General features: G+C 45.0%; 1 protein-coding gene across 1 annotated transcript in view; it reads left to right on the forward strand.

The window, feature by feature from the left end:
• Positions 1-6,127: 6,127 nt before the first annotated feature.
• The window catches only part of PNPLA1 (patatin like phospholipase domain containing 1), a 57,950-nt gene continuing 43,343 nt past the window's right edge, over positions 6,128-20,734 (forward strand). Inside the window, exon 1 of the mRNA XM_003403944.2 lies at positions 6,128-6,332. Coding sequence (XP_003403992.1) covers positions 6,128-6,332 — 205 coding nt within the window. The remainder of the gene's footprint in view (positions 6,333-20,734) is intronic.

The following is a 20,734-nucleotide window of genomic DNA, read 5'->3' on the forward strand; positions in this document are numbered from 1 at the left end:
TTAGACAAGAAACTTGGGGACAGTGAGTTTATGTTAATGGTGATGGAACAAACCAGAAAAGGAGGGTGGGAATGCCTGCATGACTTGAATGCAATCAATGTCATTGAATTACACATGTAGAATGTTGAACTGGTGTATGTTTTGCTGTGTATATTATCAACAAATAAAAAAGGCAAGTGCTATATTGGAGGGCTATTCAATTAGCAGAAACCACTTTTTTTTTTTCCAGAAGGGGTAGGGAAGAGAAAAAAATTCCACATTTTGACTTCTAACAAAAGTAAGAGTTGATAAACAATTTCTAAAAGATGTAAAAAAAAATTTTTTCTTGAAAATTTCAGATTTTTTCAACATTTTCATGAATCAGAGTTATTTCACCTACAATAGCAAAGCAAAGCATCTATACTTTAAAGTTTTTTTTGTTTGTTTTTGTTTTTTACTATAAGTAAAGGGCATGCTTTATTTATTCTTCTCAAGATAAAGCCTACATTTTTCTGGAAAGATCTAATAGCCCTTGCATTAGTCATGAGGCTGCAGCAGCAAATATCAACTGAAGAGTGGCTTATACAATGGAGACATTTAATAATCTGACATAACAGGAAGGGCACAGACAAACGGTTTGGGGATTGGTGAGAGTACTCAGGAGGTGTGAACAGTTAATGTGCTTGGCTGCTAACTGAAAGGTTGGTAGTTCGAGTCCACCCAGAGGTACCTCTGAAGAAAGACCTAGCAGTCTATTTCTGAAAAAATCAGCCATTGAAAACCCTACGGAGCGCAGTTCTATTCTGACTCACATGGAGTTGCCACAAGTCAGAACTGACTCCACAACATCTTGTTACTACGCAGTCAACAGTCTCATCAAGGACCCGTTCTCTTCCTTAGCCATCCTGAGTGTGGGAATCGGCCTTCTAGTTGACCCTTAATAATGCCCACCTCCTGACACTCATACCCTTGTGTAATCCCCTCCCACATTTTACCAAAGTTGGTCTGTGTGACCAATAGAATATGGCAGAAGTGATGGCCTGTCATTTCTGAGATTAGGTTATAAAAGGAACTGTTGTCTGTCTTGGGTACATGTTCTCTCTGTCTTTCTTTTTCTCTTTTTCATTCTCTCGGATCTCTCTGGAGAAAACCAGCTGCCATGTTGGGAGCAGTCCAATGGAAAGGTGTGTATGGTGAGGAACTAAAGCCTCCTGCCAACAGCCAATTAAGAACTGAGGCCCACCAACACCATGTTAGTGAGCTTGGAATTGGATTCTTTAGCCCCAAAGGAGCCTTCAGATGACTGCAGTCCTGGTCAACAGCTTGACTGCAACCTCATAAGAGATCCTGAGCCAGAACCACCCAGCTAAGCCACTTCCCAATTCCTGAACTTAAGAACTGTCTAAGACAATACGTATTTGTTGATTTAAGGTATTATGTTTTGGGGTAATTTGTTACACAGCAATAGATAACTAATACATTCAGTGTGTCTGTCATGCTTCCCCTGATGGGTGCAAGATGACTGCCATTAACTCCAGACACCATGTATGTTCTCACAGGACAGCATCTCAGGAAGGAACAGGGATGGGGCCAAAGGGGTTCTCCTTATATACTTTTCTCTTTTTACTAAGGAGAAAATTATTTCTTAGAAACCATGCAGCAGATTTCCCCTTCTCATTGGCCAGATCTAGGTTTCACGATCACCCCCAGCTGCAAGGAAGTCTACGAAATCAAGCCTTTCAGCTAGTTTACAGGGAGACTGGTAAGAAACAAGTGGGTTGGGGACGGCTGCTGAGAAACCAGCTACAGCATCTCCGCAGCCCTTCCCATACTCTCAATTTGTCTGATTGTTTCCTCTTGGCATCACTTAACTTGTTCCTTCATACTCTGAATTATTATAATCTGGAAGTTAGGTCTCAGTGGGATTCAGGGGAAACAATTCTGGCAAGAATATTCATAGGTAATATTGTGACCTTCCTACTCTATCATATCAAGAAACAACCAGGTTCTTTACGAAATTGAAATTTTAGAGAAGATTTAAGCAGGGGGTGGTGTACCGTCGATGAGAGACCAACCTGAAATCTATGCTATCTTTCTCCCAAAAGCAGTAGCTAGTGTAAGTTCACATACCTTATACTTACAAAAACACCAGATCCTTGTGTAAATTCATTTTAGGTGTCTCTTTGGAACCGTGCATGATAAGAAATCTCGGTTTCTTGCATATGATTTCCTCAGGAGCTGGTGAGTCATACGAGTCGTGTGAACTAAAACACCTGAGAGGATTATGAGAGGGCTTTAAAAATCAAGTGCAGAAATGTTAGAAAGTGATTCTACCTCGAAGTCATCCACTTGAAGTCCTTAAGGACTTTAAGTATAACGCCAGCAACAAAGGGAAATGAAACGAACCTTCTTGATCCACTCAGCCCAGGCCAACCCCTGCAGCTCACTGGCCCTCAGCAGATGAGTAGAACGTGCTGCAGGGTCAGCACTTAGTGTCCCAGTTAAAGGCTCCTAGGGGGCCCTCCTGTAGCCAATCGTGAATTTGTACAGCTCCCCTGTTTACGTGGAGTCCCTGGGAGGTATAGTTAATGAGCTTAGCTGCTGACTGAAAGGTTGGAGGTTCAAGTCTACCCAGAAGCACCTCAGAAGAAAAGCCTGGCAATCTACTTCTGAAAAATCATCGAAAATCCTGCAGAGTACAGTTCTGCTCTGACACGCATGGGGTCCCGATGAGTTGGAGTGGACTGGAAGGCAACTGCTTGGTACTAGCTCGTTTGCATAGAGGCTGTGTTGCACCTGCTGTGTTCTTCACTGTCCCTCAGAAACTCCCTAGATGGGTTGGAAGAACCACACGGAATTGAAGATATTTTCACTCATTGAAGACCAAGGCCCACTCAGCAGCCAGGCCTGAGGAGGTGGGAATTGTGTCAGGACAAGGCGCTGGCCTTCAGGGTCCCAGCCTCCTTGAGCCCTCTGCTACCTCCATGGGCAGGCAGGTGGTCTCACTCCTTATTTCTTGGAGAACATTGAGATGATGCAGAAGGAGAATATTTGTCCAAGGCTGTCTTCCCTTCAACATGTCCGGTGCCCACCTCCACCTACTTTTTGCTGCCTCAATGGCAGGGTCTTTACCCCCTCTCTGGAGCTGTCCCTGACCCTCATGGGCAGCTCCAGTGTCTTGCTGTCATCTCAGACACATCTTAAAGTAAAATGAGTCCCCATCCTCCACCTAGTTTTTCCAGGTTTGCCAAAGGGAGCCCCACCCCTCCTCACCTCCTGGAAAAAAACAGGCATCTGCCATGACTCACCCTTCCCATCCAATCAGTCTCCAGTCCTGAGAATCATCTGTGGCAATGGCTTCATTAACTCCTCTCGCCTCAGCTGCCGCCCTGGCCGGCCACCATCATCCCTAGGTGGACAGGTACCATCATCCACCCTCGTTCTTCAGCCAGTCTCACCCTCCTTCCAAGACTCTACTTCCTGTGAACTCAGAAGCTCCTCCTGTACGGGGATCAGGCCTCCTTCCTCTTTCAACCCTACCTTTCCATTCCACCATTTCTCCAATGTCCATCTGTTCCAGAAGCCTGGGCCTCACTGCCCTCTGATAATAATAGACATGCCACGTGCCAGGCATTTTATAGCCTTATCTTTAACCTTTAGGAGTTAATTGTCCCTTTTACAGATGAGAAAAACTGAAGCCAAACAGGTCACACTGCCAATGTATAGCAGAGCTGGGACTCAACCCATGTCTGTCTGGTCCAAAGCCCTTTTTCCTGTGTACGCTGCCTCCTTTTACACCTGTCCCCGCCTCTGTAAGGAGCTCATGCTATTCCTTGCTGCAACGCCCTCTCTCCTCTGCCCGGCTTCTCAAATCTCCCCAACCACAGCTCCACCACGAGGCTTCTCTCGCAGTTTCAGCCCACACTCCTCTTTAACTTTTCTGGCGTGAATTTCAGCCCTGCACAATTTACGACTTAATCATAGACTGCCTTGTTTGATTCTCAAGGAGCCCTGGTGGCACAGCTGTAAGTGCTCAGCTGCTAACCAAAAGGTCAGCTGTTCAAACCCACCAGCTGCTCTGCAGGAGGAAGACATGGCAGTCTGCATCCATAAAGATTAAAAAACCAAACCCACTGCCATTGAGTTGCTCACAGCCACCCCATAGGGCAGAGTAGAACTGCCCCATAGGATTTCCAAGGCTGTAATCTTTACGGAAGCAGACTGCCACATCTTTCCATCGACCTTTCGGTTAGTAGCCAAGCGCTCAACCACTGAGCCACTAGGGCTCCTCCATAAAGATTAGAGCCTTGGAAACCACATGGGGCAGTTCTACTTTGCCCTATAGGGTCACTATGAGTTGGAATCGACTAGATAGTAATGAGTTTGTATGGTTCTCTGCTTATTTTACTTTCATCTCCCTTGTTCCCCCAAGAAGCCTGTGAGTGTCTGAGTTAAGGCATGGCACTTCCACTTCATTCTCATCCCCCAAGGCACTGGACACAGAACTGGGCACATAGAAATACCCAGTAGAATTGACCTGATTTCCCTGGAAGGAGGCAGGGTCTCTATGTTCCCAAAGCTGATTGGACTCCACCCTGTCTCACCCCAGTGGTACAGTACACGCACACACACACACACATTCATTCTCTCTGTTGCACGCACATTCAATCAAAAGTTCTCTTTCCCAACCGAGGCAATCAGATAACCTAAAACAACCTACCCAAGATGGGAAACTTCTAACTGAATCCTTGGCAATACCCTACTTATGGGATTCTGCTATGGATTAGGGAGGCCACCAAAGGTGGTGGGACTCCCTGGGCTAATTAAATCATTGATATCACATCCTAACAGAGAGGCTGCTTTGGGCAGTGGACTTAGCGTCTCAATTCTAATTATGGTCCTGCCACCATTTAGTCTCCTTGGGGAGGTACCACATCGGTGCTATGCGATATCCCCATGCAATGAAATGTGCAGGCTGTGAGGAAGACCTGGCCTCACCGGGGCCCCATGGCACAGCACCAGAGGGGGCGCTCCCACCATGATCTGCATGGTTGGTGCCCCCTAGAGCTAGGTGGTGTACAACCCTGGCTTCCATATGCCCTCCCATCCCCCAGGCTCCAAAACCTCTCTCTGTCACGACCCCGATCGCAAGCTGTTAGTCACTGGAGTTGGATATTGCCATCTCAATCTGCTCATTTCAAAGTGGACAGAGGAGTGTAGGAAACGAAGCCCCAAGCACTCAGGATGATCTAGATCTCAAGTAGATTTCCTCTTGAACACTTAGGAGACAGCTTAAGGCTTTGGGGGCTTGGTGTGAGGGTGCTAACCAAGGGCTAAAGGGTTAATGAAGGGCCCAGGAGAAGAGATAGTGGTGGTGGTGGGTGGGGTCTGTGAAACCAAGCTTGTCTTCCTTTACAATTTTGCCTGTGGCCAGTCCTAACATATGAATAAACAAACACATGAATAAGCAAAGGGGTGCTTATGTAAGAACAAATAAAAATAATTGTGTAACACATTACACAGACCACAGGGAGCCTGAGAAGGTGCCCTCAGTGCCTGGGGCACTGGTGTGGGGGCGTAGAGAGTGTATGTCCCCCTCATAAACAAGAGCCACGAATGACAGCCCAGCCCCTGGTAGGGATGGACAGGGGGACATTGTCTTCCTGGAGGGAGGCACCCCACTGATAACCATCAGCTGAGGTTTTGCAACTGGATGTGTGGAGACAGAGGCTTGGGCAGTGCCTGCTTCCTTGCGCCTGGCCCTGGCTGGGAAGCTGAGACAGTTCTAGGTGCTGTAAGGATGGGCAGAGGGCTGCGGGCTGTGCTGGTGATGAATCCAGCCAAGCAGTGAAGCCAAGGGCAGCTCACGGCACCGGGACTCTGCTGACGCATCCAGGGGGCTTTCTGCGCCACATCCTTCGACTGGGGCCCTTTACTGTCCTTCAGGGCTATTTCCTGGCGGAGCTTAACAGGTCCAGGCGGCGACTGCTTGAGCTACCACCTGTGGTACAGTCAGCTGCATTCCAGGCTTCGGGCCTGGCAGGGAGCTTGGCAGCAAGTCCCGACAGAGAGCGACAGGCCCAAGCCGGGCAGGCAGGCCGGGGCTGAAGAGGTCCCTCCCCACCACGGCAGGCCCAAGGCTGAGGAGATGGAAGAGCAGGTATTCAAGGGCGACCCAGACACCCCTCATTCCATCTCCTTCTCTGGGAGTGGGTTCCTCTCCTTCTACCAGGCCGGGGCTGTGGATGCTCTGCGGGACCTGGCCCCTCGGATGCTGGAAACAACTCATCGCTTCGCAGGGACATCGGCAGGTGCCGTGATTGCAGCCCTGGTTATCTGCGGAATTGAAATGGGTAAAGCCTTTGTTTTGAGTTCTCTGAACCTCTGGCCTGGGGATGGGGGGGAGTGTCTATGGAGGGTTGCTTTTGGGAACCAGGCCAGCCCTTCTGGGTGGCAGGAAATGAGGTGAGTCGGCTGGGATGGTGGGCAGGGCCCATCTGGGCAGCTGGGACGTTCAAAGGTTGGGGCTCCCAGGTCTCAGTCTCTGGTCCACTGCGTGAACTGGTAATCATCTCTCCCTCATCTGTGAGCTGCCCTGTCTCCCAGGGCCTGGAGTGAGCTACTAGGATCTAAGAGGGGAAGGCAGTATCTCCCTCTCGAACATCCAGAGTCAGAAGTTACACCATGACACACTCATATACTGGAGTTAATTAAGTATTGCTCCTGCCAGGCCTCTTAAAATGCAAATACTCTTGGGAGGGGCAACATTTTAAATTTTTAACTTTGTTGGGACATGGATTTGTTAAATCAGCTTCCAGCTGAGTAGAGTGATGGAAACCTTGGGGCTTGGGGGAAAGAGACCAGGAAAGGGAGAAACTGGGAGGGAGAGAGGGGGGAATATGGACAATCTCATTTCAAGTTCTGCTATGCTAGGCCCGGGGCCCCAGGGCAAAGGCAGGGCCGGGCTGCTAACCTCAGTAGGAAAAAGGGAAATCCCGTGAAGGGGGAGCAGACACAACCCCAGGAGCCTCAGAGAGTCTAGACTTGGCACTAGAGCTCCCCAACAACCGCATGGGCTGCCTTGGGGTGTGTTTTCTTACTTGCTGAGCACCTACTCTGTGCCAGGCTCTTTCTAGGCACTGAGGGCAAAATCCTTGCCCTCGTGGAGAAAAATTCTAGAGAGAGGAGATGTTCAAACAGGTAGCCTTAAAATGAAATGTCTGGACGTGATACTATCTATAAAGAAAATTACAGCAGGAAAGGGACAGAAAATAATAAACCAAAACCAAGCCCGCTGCCATCGAGTCAATTCCGACTCACAGCGACCCCACAAGATGGAATAGAACTGCTCTATAGGATTTCCCAGGATTGGCTGGTAGATTCAAACTGCCAACCTTTGGGTTAGCAGCTGAACTCAACCACTGCACCACCAGGGCTCCAAGAATACTAAAATGGGGCCTACTTTAGAAAGAGTGGTCAGGGAAAGCTTCTCCAAGCAAGAGGGAGAAAAAGCCATTGGAAGATCTGGGGAAGAACATGCCAGATGGAGGAGCAGCAAGGAGGCCAGTGGACTGGGGAGTCAGGGTGAGGAGGAGGGAGGTGGGAGAAAAGGTAGGAGACGCAGGGGCAAGATAGTTACATCACTTGGGTGTGTAATCAAGGACTAGACTGTGCACTGTCCTTAACTATGACAAAAGTTCAGGGAAGAGTGAGATACATATAGGATCTGTTCTTTTCATTCAGCGTCATGTTTATGGGTTTTATCCATGTCACTGCAGTCTAGTTCATTCATTTTAACTGCCGTATCACTTGCTTTTAACTGGCACTTACTTTGTATCAGGCACTGTTCTAAGCCCTTGGCATATTAAGCCATTTATTTCTGACAACAACAGTCTGAGATGAAAACTATTATTAACCCTCTTTTACAGAGGAGGAAACTGAGTCACAGAAAGCTTAAATAACTTGCCTAAGGTTATACAAACAGTACTTGGTAATAAAACTGAGATTTTCATCCAGTCTGGCGCTAGAGTGTACGCTCTTATTCTTACCCTTTATGTTACACTGGCTCTTGGCAAAGCAGTGTCAGGGGGTGGGGATGCTGGTTGTATGGACAGTGGGGTCTGGGAATTCTCTCTGAGCAGGTGGAGTTTGCACACAGACCTGAAGAGGGTATGGGAACAAGCCCCAAGGGCATCCAGGGGACAGCATTTCCCACAAAGGGAAAAGACTCTTATGTAAGGTCCCCTCCTCAGAAACAGAACAAGAATTAGGACTATGTCTCCTGTCTTTCTTCCAGGCTCTTTACCTCTTTCTATGTAGTATTCCATTAAGACTACACCAGAGTTCATTTACCCACTCTACTGATGGACAAGGCCAATTTTTTTCTATTACAAACAACATCGCGATGTTATTTGTGTCTCCCATGCCCATGTGGCATCTTTCCCTAGAGTATGCTTTATTGGAGCCTGGTGACACAGTGGCTAAGAGCCCAGGCTGCTAACCAAAAGGTCGGCAGTTTGTATCCACCAGTCCCTCCTTGGAAACCCTATGGGGCAGTTCACAAATCATTAACTTTACTAAACCAAAAAAAAAAAAACATTGATAAATTATTCTCAAAAGTAGTTGTACCAATTTAACCACTAGCAGCATACAATAGTTTTAATTTTTTCTGTGCCACCAACCCTTGGTACCATCACACTTAAAAGTTTTATGTTAATCAAGCAGATGTGAAATTATATCTCATTTTATTTTGCTTACTTAATCTGCATATCCTGATCACTAGTGAGGTTGAACATCTTTTTATATATTTATTGGCCACTTGTATTTGCTGCTAACCAAAATGTCAGCAGTACGAACCCACCAGCCGCTCCATGGGAGAAAGATGTGATAGTCTGCTTCTGTAAAGATTTACAGCCTTGCTAACCCCACGGGCAGTTCTACTCTGTCCTATAGGGTCGCTGTGAGTTAGAATCGATTCAACGGCAATGGGTTTGGTTTGGCTGGTATTTTCTCTTCTGTAACTTGCCTTCTCATGACCTTTTCCTATTTTTTCTACTGAGTTACCCTTTTCTCTTTAATTTGTATTCTTTAATTTGTGTTCTTCGTATATTCTGTACACCAATCATCTATCAGTTGTAGACACTGCAAATATCGTGTCCTATTCTACGGCTTGTCTTTTCATTGTTTATGGTGTCTTTTGTCATTTAGAAAATTTTAATTTTAATGCAGGCAAAGGTACCAATCTTTTCCTCTTACAATTTGCATTTTTTAATAGCTTTACTTTGTTATGATAATGATTTCTTCTATATTTTCTTTTAAAGGTTTTAAAATTTTGCTCTTTCATATTTAGGTCAACCCATCTAGAATTTATTTTGTATGTAATTTGAGGCAGAGATCTAGATTTTTGACTGCTTTGCCGTATGACAGCCAATTACCACACCCCGTGATCCCGTATGACAGGGTAGAACTGCCACATAGGGTTTTTTCTCTCTCCTGTGGAGCCCTGGGTGAGTTTGAACTACCAGCTTTTCAGTTAATAGCCAAGCTCTTTACCATTGTACCACCAGAGTTCTTTGTAAGCAGGTTTTTCTCGCTCTTTTCAAACGTGGCTTCTGACATATTCAAATTCCTGGATTCACTTTTGTTTGTCCCCGGAGTCTCTCTCCTCTTCCACTGGCTAATTTGTCTATTTCCGTACCAATATTATACTGTCGTAATCATAATACTATTATAAGGGGATATTATAATCTGTGCCAAATCCTTTTCCTCCTCTTTCTGTTCCCTCTCCTCTCTGCCTAAATTTCTTCTTCTAATATTGCCTCTATTATTCTCGACCCTTTGTTTTTCCGTGTGAAAAGCTCTCCTGAGATCTTCGATTGAAGTACATTTTCCCGTCTAGAAATTAGTCTGTCTCTCTATTCATTCTGGTCTTTCTGTCCTTTAATAAAGATTTTTATATGTCCTTTATTAGATTTGGGGAAACCCTGGCGGCATAGTGGTTAAGAGCTATGGCTGCTAACCAGAGGGTTAGCAGTTTGAATCTAGCAGGCGCTTCTTGGAAACCCTATCGGGCAGTTCTACTCTATCGAATAGGGTCGCTATGAGTCGGAACTGACTCGATGGCAATGGGTTTGGTTTTTGGTTTCATAAGATTTGGAGCCCTGGTGGTGCAGTGGTTAAGAGCTATGACAAACTATGGCTGCTAATGAAATGGTTGGCAGTTCAAGTCTACCAGCCATGCCTTGGAAACCCTATGGGGTAGTTCTACTCTGTCCTATAGGGTCGCTATGAGTTGGAATCAGCTTGACAGCAACAGGTTTGGTTTGCTTTATTAGATTTACTTCCGGAGACCTTATAATTTTTGTTGCTATGGGGAATGGAATCTTTTTTTCTATGACTTTTCTAATCTAATTGATTATTGCTGATAAAAAGTAATGTTGATGGTTTTTGTATACTGGTCTTGTATTGAGCAAACTTGTTGAACTCTCCTAATCGTTTTACAAGTTTATTGGCTGATTATCTCATATTTTCTGTGCAAACAATCATACTACTTGCATATAACCACAGATATGTTTCTTTTTAAAAAGAATTCTTAAACATATGGCCTCCAGGGCCTCTCCCCCTGAAGCCATGTCCCCTCATTTGTCCCCAGCCTGAGCTGGTCTGCCTTGAGGTTGTATATTTTGTTCCAGAGAAAGCCGAGCAGCAGCAGGCCTGTCTTCTGACGGTATGTGTGCCTACTTCTGTGATAGAGCCAGTTTGGGGTGCATGAAAATGTTTATAAGAACACTTAACACAGTGTCTGGTTTTCATTAGAGATGCAATAAATGCTCACTAATTCATTCATCTATCAGAGGAGAGATGGTCTCCATGACAACCAGTCTGGGCTCGAAAATTTCCAATCTGGTTAGAAGTGAGGCTGGGAATTTGTCTTAAAACTGCCTTTGCATAACTTTAAAACACATCAGTTTTTCTTATCAAGGAACATAGATTAGACCAACTTAAAACCCACCCCACCTCCACTTAAGCTGCTACTTGGTGCCTTTCCCCTCAAAACAACTATATGGCAAGCCAATCACTCATTCAACAAGTGTTAATTGAGCCTGTGCTGGCACTGCAGCGGATACAAAGATACAATACGAAATGAAACTCTGCCCTTGCCCTCCAGTAGCTTACAGTCTACTCAAACTCCAAGGCAGCTGCCAAGTAGTTATAATATAAGAAAGTTCCATTTGAATGCTAGAAAATTAAAAAGTGTAAGAGTGCAGAGGGGGGGAGCATGGAAGTGGCAATTGAGATAATGCTTCAAAGATGAGTAGAAGTTCAACAGGTTGAGCAGGAACCTAGGATTCTAGCAAAGACTAAGCACGGCAAAGACTTGGCAGTGGGGAAATGTGATGGCCTCCATGGGGTGGTGACTAGCGCAGGTTGACTGGTCTCAGGGGTCCATGTGAAAGTCTGAGAGAGGCAGCTTCAGCTCAGCAAGAACTGCCTAAGTTGGGAAAGGATCATCCCTGAAGAAGAGGAACACTTGCCCTCAGAGAGGTGACCTGTCTGGTTGCTGCTGGGGCAGTTCCTTCATCACTTAGTGTGTTGGCTGAGATGACTTCTAAACCCAGGTCTTCACACTCTTAGACTGAACCCCAGAGTAAGAAATATTTTTTATATTGTGGCCCAGTGTATACACATGTAAACACAAAACTAAAATTTTCATGATAGCTTACCATAGTCTATGATATAATTTTGATATTTTCTATTCTCTTCTAGTCATTTAAAAAATGTTCATCACGATCAATGCTTCTCAATCTTGGCTACACAATAGAATCACCCGGGGGAGCTTTTTAAAATTCCACTGCCCAGGCTCCTACCTAAACTAATTAAATCAAGATCTCTGGGGGTGGGACCCAAGCATCCATGTTTATTAAATCTCTCCAGGTGATTCCAGTGTGCAGCCAAGGTGAAAAATCAGTGCATTTTAGAAAACTAAGATGTATTACCTCCCGAGATTCTATGAGTGTATAGTCAGGCAGTGGAAATGGGCCAGGAATGTCATATGGAAACCTGCAAAATGTCCCATCACAGTCCTGGAATAACTAAAATTCTGTATCTGACCTTTAATGGGAAATGGCATTTTTCAGGGTAGAGAGAAACAGTTTTACTACAGTAGCTTCAGCCAATGGCAAATTACCTGGTAAGCAAGGTAAGCATGGGCTTACTTGTGCATACTTACTAATCTGTAGTGACCATGTAAAATTAGTAAGTAAGCACAGCAAGCCTGTGCTTACTTTGTTCAATGGGTCATCCATCCCTGTTAGGGATTGTAAATTTGAAAACAGGCTTTGATTCTGTAGGAACGTGCTGTGAGTTTGGGAGAGAGACAGGTGCCTAGAAGCAGAATCTTTGATGTGGTGAAAAAATATGACATTGTTCACTACGGATGATCTGGTGAGCAAGGTAAGCACTGTGTTTACCTTGCATATTCAATAATCCACCTCTGGCTTCAGGCTGCATTGTCGTTGTTAGTTACCATCAAGTTGATTCTGATTGATGGTGACCACATGTGTGCAGAAATTGACTCCACGGAAACAAGTTTGGTTTTTTGGTTTGGCCTTCCAAGGCACCTCTGAGTAGTTTCGAAGTGCCAACCTCTCGGCTAATAATCAAACACTTAATCATTTGCACCACCTATTAGTGCCTCAGTTAAAGAGCTGGTTTCCATCCCTTCCTCTTAGCCCATTCCCATATCCAATCCACTTTTCAGAGAAATGGGTGGAGGCTCTTAACTCTGCTACTGGTTTTTCTTTTTCTCTTATTTTTTTAACAGCTTACTGGTTTTTCTTTTTCTCTTATTTTTTAAACAGCTTTATTGAGATATAATTTACATACTACACATATCACCCATTTAAAGTATATAATTCAATGATTTTTAGTATAGTCACAGAGTTGTAAATCCATCATCACCATCAATTTTAGGGTACTTTAATTATCCCCAAAAGAAACCACACCTGTTAGCTGTCACCTTTTAATTTCCCATCTCTTCCAATTCCTGGCAATGATAATCTACTTCCTGTCTCTATATATTTGACTAAGTATTAGTTTCCTATGGATCGCAGTTCTATTCTGAAACATATGGGGTTGCCATGAGTTGAAACTGACTCAACAACAACTTGTTTAACTTTGTTTTTTTATTAATTTCCTAGGGCTGCTGTAACAAAGTATTCAAATTGAGGGGGGACAGGTGCTTATAAGAACAGAAGTTTATTGTCTTATACTTCTAGAAGCTAGTAGTCTGAATCAAGACTCTTGGCAGGGCCATGTTCTCTCTAAAGGCCCTAGGGAAAGGGCCTTTCTTGACTCTCCTAACTTCTGGTAGCCCCAGGTGTTCACTGGTTTGCAGCTGCAGTGTAACTCTGGTTGTTTTTCCTCTGTTTCTCTCTGTGTCTCTGCTCTTTTATAAGCTGCTTCTCAGATTGGATTAGGCCCCGCCCTTCTCTGGTATGATCTAATTAATAAAGTCTTCGAAGACCATTTTTCCAAACAAGGTCACATTCACAAGTACCAGGGTTTAGGACTTCAACATCTTTTGGGGGGCACAATTCAATCCATAACAGCCTATTCTGAGCATCTCATATAAGTGGAATCATACAATATGTGGTCCTTTATGACTGGTTTCTTTTGCTTAGCATAATGTTTTCAAGGTTTGTTCATGTTATATCCATAGCACTCTATTCTATGGCTGAGCGATATTCCATTGTGTGGCTATACCACATTTTACCCATTCATCAGTTGATGGACATGTTTGGTTGTTTTGTGATAGCCAAAAAGTGGTAATTCTGCTTTGAACATTCATGTAGATTTTTTAACTTTTTAATATGGAAAAATTTCTAAACTATTGGAGAGGGTAATACACAGAACCCCCATGTACCCATCATCCAACTTCAAATTTATCAGCTTTTACCCATCGTGTTTCATCTATACGCTCCCCACCCAGCTTTGTCTTGTTTTTTTTTCACATTTTTTATTTTGAAATAATTTTAAACTCAAGTAAAATTTGCATGTATCCTTTATCCCACTTTGGTTTTTCATGGTTTTCTTTTAATATATATATATATAACAAAAAATTTGCAATTTTAGTCATTTTAAGTGTACAATTCAGTGACATTAATTACATTCAACGTGTTGTGCAAACATCACTGCTATCCATAAAAACACCCAAAATAGAAACTCAGTACCCCCTACCCAATAACACCTCATACCCCCTTGTCCCAGCCCCGGTAACTACTGATAAACTTGTCTCTATGCATTTGCCTACTCTAGATATTTCATGTAAGTGGGATCATGCAATATTTGTCACTTATTTCGTTTAGCGTAACATTTTCAAGGTTTATCCATGTCATAGTATATATCAGAGCTTCGTTTCTCTTTCTGGCTAAATAATACCCCCTTTTTTTTTTTTACATGTATTTAGAGCATATTTTGTTTATCCATTCATCTGTTCATGGACACTTGGGTTGTTTCCACCTTTTGGCTACTGTGAACAAGGCTGCCCTTAATTGTAAATACAAGACCAATCGCCAGGTTGTGATGTCGAGAAGGGGGCATGGCCTCTGACCTAGAACAGAATCCTAAGTTCCCCTTGGCCAAGGGTGATGTGAAAATGTGCCGAGAAGATTTGCAGAAGTGAGAGCTCTGCCTCTAACTCAAGCGGGACTTCTGGGGAAAGAGACCCTGAGGTGGTGATCTGGGGGTGGAGATTTGTTGATAGCACCTGTGAGGGAGTGAGGCAGCAGGAGTGGCAGAGGGAGACAGAGAACTGGGATGCAGTTGTAACAGAGGCTTCAACCCGCCCCACGGGAGCTCTGGGCTGGGTTGGCCCTGCAGTGCTACCCTTTACCCCTGCACATGGCCAGCCACTGGATGCTGGCTGCCCCCCAGGAGAGGGCATGACCTTGGTGCAGGGCCCTTCCTGGGGAGGGGCTCAGCCCTGAACCATCAGCAGGCTGCCCTCCTGGCAGCTAGGGTAGTGAGTGCCCCAGTCCTGCAGGGGGGCCTGGGCAGAGCACCACCACACCCATGACAGCACCCACATAGAACGACCTCTACTCTCTAGAGGGTACTACCTTTCCCCAAGGTACCATCCGATTTACCCTGCTGGGATCTCTCCTTTCTGTGATCTCTAGTTTGTCCATGGGATCCTTCCACAAAGTCTACTATTTTATACTGTCTTAATCATTTCAGATGTTGTGTCTCATTTCATCAGCCTGATTGGTTGACAGTCTGAGGTCTGGTGAGTCCCTTGGCACTTGCAAACTGCTGGTCAAACAGGAGTACTCAAAAAACTCCTAACAACTGCTGGCTGATGCCAGATTTGACACTGAATGGGCCTTTGCGATTTCTATTTTGGCATTTACCCCTGGCTCCTGGGTAATTTTCTGCAGTTATGGATGTGACTTATAATGCTAGAATGTCGTAGAAAGAAGGTCAGCAAATCCAAGGCCCTCATTTTAGAGATGATGTATTTAGACCCTGGGAGAGAAAGTGACTACCTGGAGGTGGGCCCATCTAGGCCAGTAGTTTCCAAACTGAGTTCCAAGGGGCTTCAGAGCTCTGTGGAAGGGAAGGAGAAGCAGCGGGAGGACACACACTGAAGCCCTGGGGCCTTCCCTGGCTTCAACTTCAGTGGTACAGCCCTGCTGTTGTCCATCTTATGCACAGGGATCTTTCTAAAATTCCTTTTAAAGAAAATGTTGTAGTAATTTTGTTTTGTTTTGTATCATTCCCTAGCCATTTTTTTTAAATAATATTTTATTGTGTTTTCCATGCACGTTTACACAGCGTGTTAGATTCCCATTTGTGGTGCAGTGAATTACTTAATATGGCCCTTCTAGCCATAGTCTTTGTAACTCCCAACAAATGACTTAGTGGGACTATACAGATGAGGTGTTTGTGGCCCATTAAGGGGATTGAATAGCCTGCTAATAATACAAATATGGTACGTGGCATCCTTGTGGGGGTGGGACCATGCAAATAAGGTATATGGAACCCTAATGAGGGGATTGGTCAGTTTTGCCATCCCACTAGGCTTAAACTGAGCCATCTCAGAGGCAGAAAGAGAGAACATCACTATAAAAGAGAAAGAAAAGCCAGGAGTACAGGCCATTCTTTGAACCCAGGGTCCCTGCGCTAAGAATCTCCTAGACTCAGGAGACAGACAGAGCTATAACATGGAAGACAGTGATAGTAAGAGATACTGAGAAGCAGCAGCAGAGAAACAGTGGAACCAGGAGACCAGCAGGAGATGGCCCAACAAGCATCCTGGCCTACAAAGCAAGAGAGTTGAGAGCCTTTGGACAGCAGGCTTGCTGGTGGAGTGGGGTGCTTCCGGGCACCTATTTGTTGTTGTTAGGTGCTGTCGAGTCGGTTCCAACTCATAGCGACCCTATGTACAACAGAACGAAACACTGCCCAGTCCTGAGCCATCCTTACAATCGTTGCTATGCTTGAGCTCATTGTTGCAGCCACGGTGTCAATCCACCTCGTTGAGGGTCTTCCTCTTTTCTGCTGACCCTGTACTCTGCCAAGCATGATGTCCTTCTCCAGGGACTGATCTCTCCTGACAACACATCCAGAGTATGTAAGACGCAGCCTCACCATCCTTGCTTCTAAGGAGTATTCTGGTTGTACTTCTTCTAAGACAGATTTTTTCGTTCTTTTGGCAGTCCATGGTATATTCAATACTCTTCACCAACACCACAATTCAAAGGTATCACTTCTTCTTTGGTCTTCTTTATTCATTGTCCAGCTTTCGCATGCATATGATGTGATCTACAATACCATGGCTTGGGTCAGGTGCACCTTAGTCTCCAGGGTGACATCTTTGCTCTTCAACACTTTAAAGAGGTCCTTTGCAGCAGATTTACCCAATGCAATGTGTCTTTTGATTTCTTGACTGCTGCTTCCATGGCTGTTGATTGTGGATCCAAGTAAAATGAAATCCTTGACAACTTCAATCTTTTCTCCGTTTATCATGATGTTGCTCATTGGTCCAGTTGTGAGGATTTTTGTTTTCTTTACGTTGAAGTGTAATCCATAACTGAAGTCTGTGGTCCTTGATCTCATTAGTAATTGCTTCAAGTCCTCTTCACTTTCAGCAAGCAAGGTTGTGTCATCTGCATAACGCAGGTTGTTAATGAGTCTTCCTCCAATCTCGATGCCCCGTTCTTCTTCATATAGTCCAGCTTCTTGTATTATTTGCTCAGCATACAGATTAAATAGGTATGGTGAAAGAATACAACTCTGACTCACACCTTTCCTGACTTTTAACCAATCAGTATCCCCTTGTTCTGTCCAAACAACCACCTCTTGACCTATGTAAAGGCTCCTCAAGAGCACAATTAAGCATGGAAGAAAGACCCAGCAGTCTACTTCTGAAAAGCATTAGCCAGTGAAAACCTTATGAATAGGCACTTATTGTTGGAGCTAAAAAACCTCGTAACACTTGCCTGAGCCGGGTGGAGGCTGGGCTGGCCCAAGAGCCCCGAAGGCAAGAGGCCTGCCTGCAGGCACAGCTGAGAAGAAGCTGTCCTGATCAAAGAACTCTATCCTGAGTCCTTCCTGACCCTAAATTGTAAACTGCTGCTTCCCTAACAAACCCCATAATTGTGAGTATTGTCTGTGAGCTCTGTGTGGCTATTGCAACCAATTATCGAACCCAGCAGAGAAGCAGAGAGTGCCATGGGAGGGAAAGTTAGTGTCAGAGTTGGTAAAAAGGTTGGAGGGTGGAGGCATGTCTGACCCCTGGCTCATAGGAATCAACCTTGGGCTGTTGATTTTGAGTCTCCTTCTCCTTTGTGAAGTTAAAGGAGATCAGAGGACCCCGCTATGTCATTTTTACACCTTTCAACAATTTCTGCACAATTTGTTCAGTGACACTGGTTACGTTTTTCACAGTGTGTCAACTTTCTCATTATATCTGCTCTGGTTGTTCCATTTCCAGTAATCTAATTTCCCTGCCCCCTTGCCTTCTTATCTTTGCTTTAGAGTAAATGTTGACCGTTCAGTCTCATACAGGTAATTTTTTAAAGGTTCACAGTACTCAAGTGTGATATTGTTTATTTTATAGTAACAATCTATTATTTAGCTAAAAGATGACCTCATGGTTCAAGGTTTAAGGAGTATCTCAGGGCTATAGTCTCAAGGAGTCCTCTGGCCTCAACCTGTCCAGTAAGTCTTGACATTTTAAGAATTTGAGTTGTGTTCCACATTTTGCTCCCATTCTATCAGGACCCATCTACTGTGTTCCTGATCAGAATGGTCTGTAGTGGTAGCCAGGCACTATCTTTTCTGGTCTCAGGGTAGATGACACACTGCATTGGGTAAATGTGCTGCAAAGGATCTCTTTAAAGTGTTGAAAAGCAAAGATGTTGTCTTGAAGACTAAGGTGCACCTGACCCAAGTCATTGTATTTTCAATTGTGTTGTATGCATGCAAAAGCTGGACAATGAATAAGGAAGACCGAAGAAGAATTGATGCCTTTGGATTGTGATGTTGGCGAAGAATAGTGAATATACCATGGACTGCCAAAAGAATGAACAAATCTGTCTTGGAAAAAGAACCAGGATGCTCCTTAGAAGCAAGGATGGCGAGGCTGCATCTTACATACTTTGGACATGTTGTCAGGAGGGATCAGTCCCTGGAGAGGGACATTATGCTTGGTAAAGTATGGGGTCAACGGAAAAGAGGAAGACCCTCAAGGAGGTGGACTGACACAGTGGCTGCAACAATGAGCTCAAGCATAACAATGACTGTAAGGATGGCTCAGGACCGGGCAGTGTTTCGTTCTGTGGTACATAGGGTCGCTATGTGTTGGAACTGACTTGAAGGCACCTAACAACAACAACGACAGGGTAGATGAGGTCATGGTTTATGTACACTACTGCTCCTGCGTAGACTAGTTTCTTTCTGAGTCTTTGATTTCCTTCTTTCTTTTTTACTCTGGACGGGTAGAGACCAATAGTTGCATCTTAGAGGGCTCCAGTCATTTTTTTTTTTTGAAGTTTAAAAACCATTTGAGACTAACCTCCTTAATGTACAGACAAAGAGGCTGAGGACCAGACTCGCTGCTCCTTCCTGAATTCGATGCTAAAACAGACCATTCACCCATTCATTATGCATTTATTCAAGTGTTCAGACCTGAGGATACAGCACGGAACAAAAAAGGCAGGTGTCGCCCTCATGGAGCAGACATTCTAGTGGAGAGAAGAGGCCGTAATTAAATAAACATACAGAAATCAGTTGGCATATGCACTCAAGAGAGAAAATAAAGCAGGGTAAGGGTGTGGTGGGAGTCGCTGGGTGGGGCAGTTAATGTGCTCACCTGCTAACCAAAATGCTGGAGGTTCAAGTCCACCTAGAGGCACCTTGGAAGAAAGACCTGGAGATCTACTTCTGAAAAATCAATCATTAAAATCCCCGTGGAACACAGGTCTACTCCGACACACATGGGTTGCCATGAGTCAGAGTCGACTCAACAGCGAATGGTTTGGTTTTGGGTTTTATGTACCAGAAAGCGTTTAAATTATTTAATTTTTTAATTGGAAATACATTCATGTGGTTGGACATTCAGGAGGTACAAAAGTGTTGACAGCAACTCCATGGCAACTGGTTGAGCATGTGGTGAATGGTGCAAGGGTGCAGCTTTAGGTCTTCCCGGGAAGACCTGGGAAAGAGTGGCTGAGAGACGCGCGGGTGCAGCAGCCTTGTGACGCGACATGATTGCATTATCAGAAAGGAAGGCAGCTTGTCCTTCTGGACGTGACATGGGTTTCTAAAGGACCTTGGAAAGCACATGAGAAGGCTGAAAGACCAGCAGGGGGTCCCCACCCCACAAACATGGGCACAGAAGGACCCAGCACAATTCCTCCTGTGGAGACTGAGTGGACAGAGGCCACAGAGGTGTTTTAATCTGCCCCGCTGTCTTAGTCACCTAGTACTGCTCTAACAGAAATATCACACATGGAAGTTTACTCTCTCAAAGTCCAGTAGTCTAGAAGCCCGAATTCAGGGTGCCGGCTTCGGGGGAAGGCTTTCTCTCTGTCAGCTCTGGGGGAAGGTCCTTGTCATCAGTCTTCCCTTGGTCTGGGAGCATCTCAGCGAGGGACCCTCAGGTCTGAAGGACGTACTCTGCTCCCGGTGCTGCTTTCTTGGTGGTATGAGGTCCCCATGTCTCTCTGCTCACTTTTCTCTTTTATATCTCAAAAGACATCGGCTTAAGACAGTGATCTTGCAGATCTCATCAATATAACTGCCGCTAATCCATTTTATTACATCATAGTGATAGGATTTACAACACATAGGGAAATCGCATCAGATGACGAAATGGTAGACAATCATATAATTCTGGGACTCATGACCTAGCCAAGTTGAGAGATATTTTGGGGGGATACAATGTATTCCATGACACCCCCACACCTTGGTCCAGTGCTGCCTCAGGCAGCTCATGCCATCCCAGTGACCAACCTCCTGGGGCCCTGGAGCCAAACGTGGCTGATGTTACCGTCATTGGCAGGTGGCTCAAGGTGTGTTCTGGGCAGCAGGCCTACTGGGGCCTCTGGGGCTGGCACTGGGAGGACAAGGCTACCTCTGTGAGAACATTGGCTCTAGTAACTCCTTTCCTTGGTCACCCCTGTGCCTTTGTGTTTTTATCACTCGATCGAGAATCAAGACACTGCCAGTGTTGGTGTAGAATGTAGTTCCC

The sequence above is a fragment of the Loxodonta africana genome, chromosome 1 (assembly GCF_030014295.1).
Source record: "Loxodonta africana isolate mLoxAfr1 chromosome 1, mLoxAfr1.hap2, whole genome shotgun sequence".
Lineage (NCBI taxonomy): Eukaryota > Metazoa > Chordata > Mammalia > Proboscidea > Elephantidae > Loxodonta > Loxodonta africana.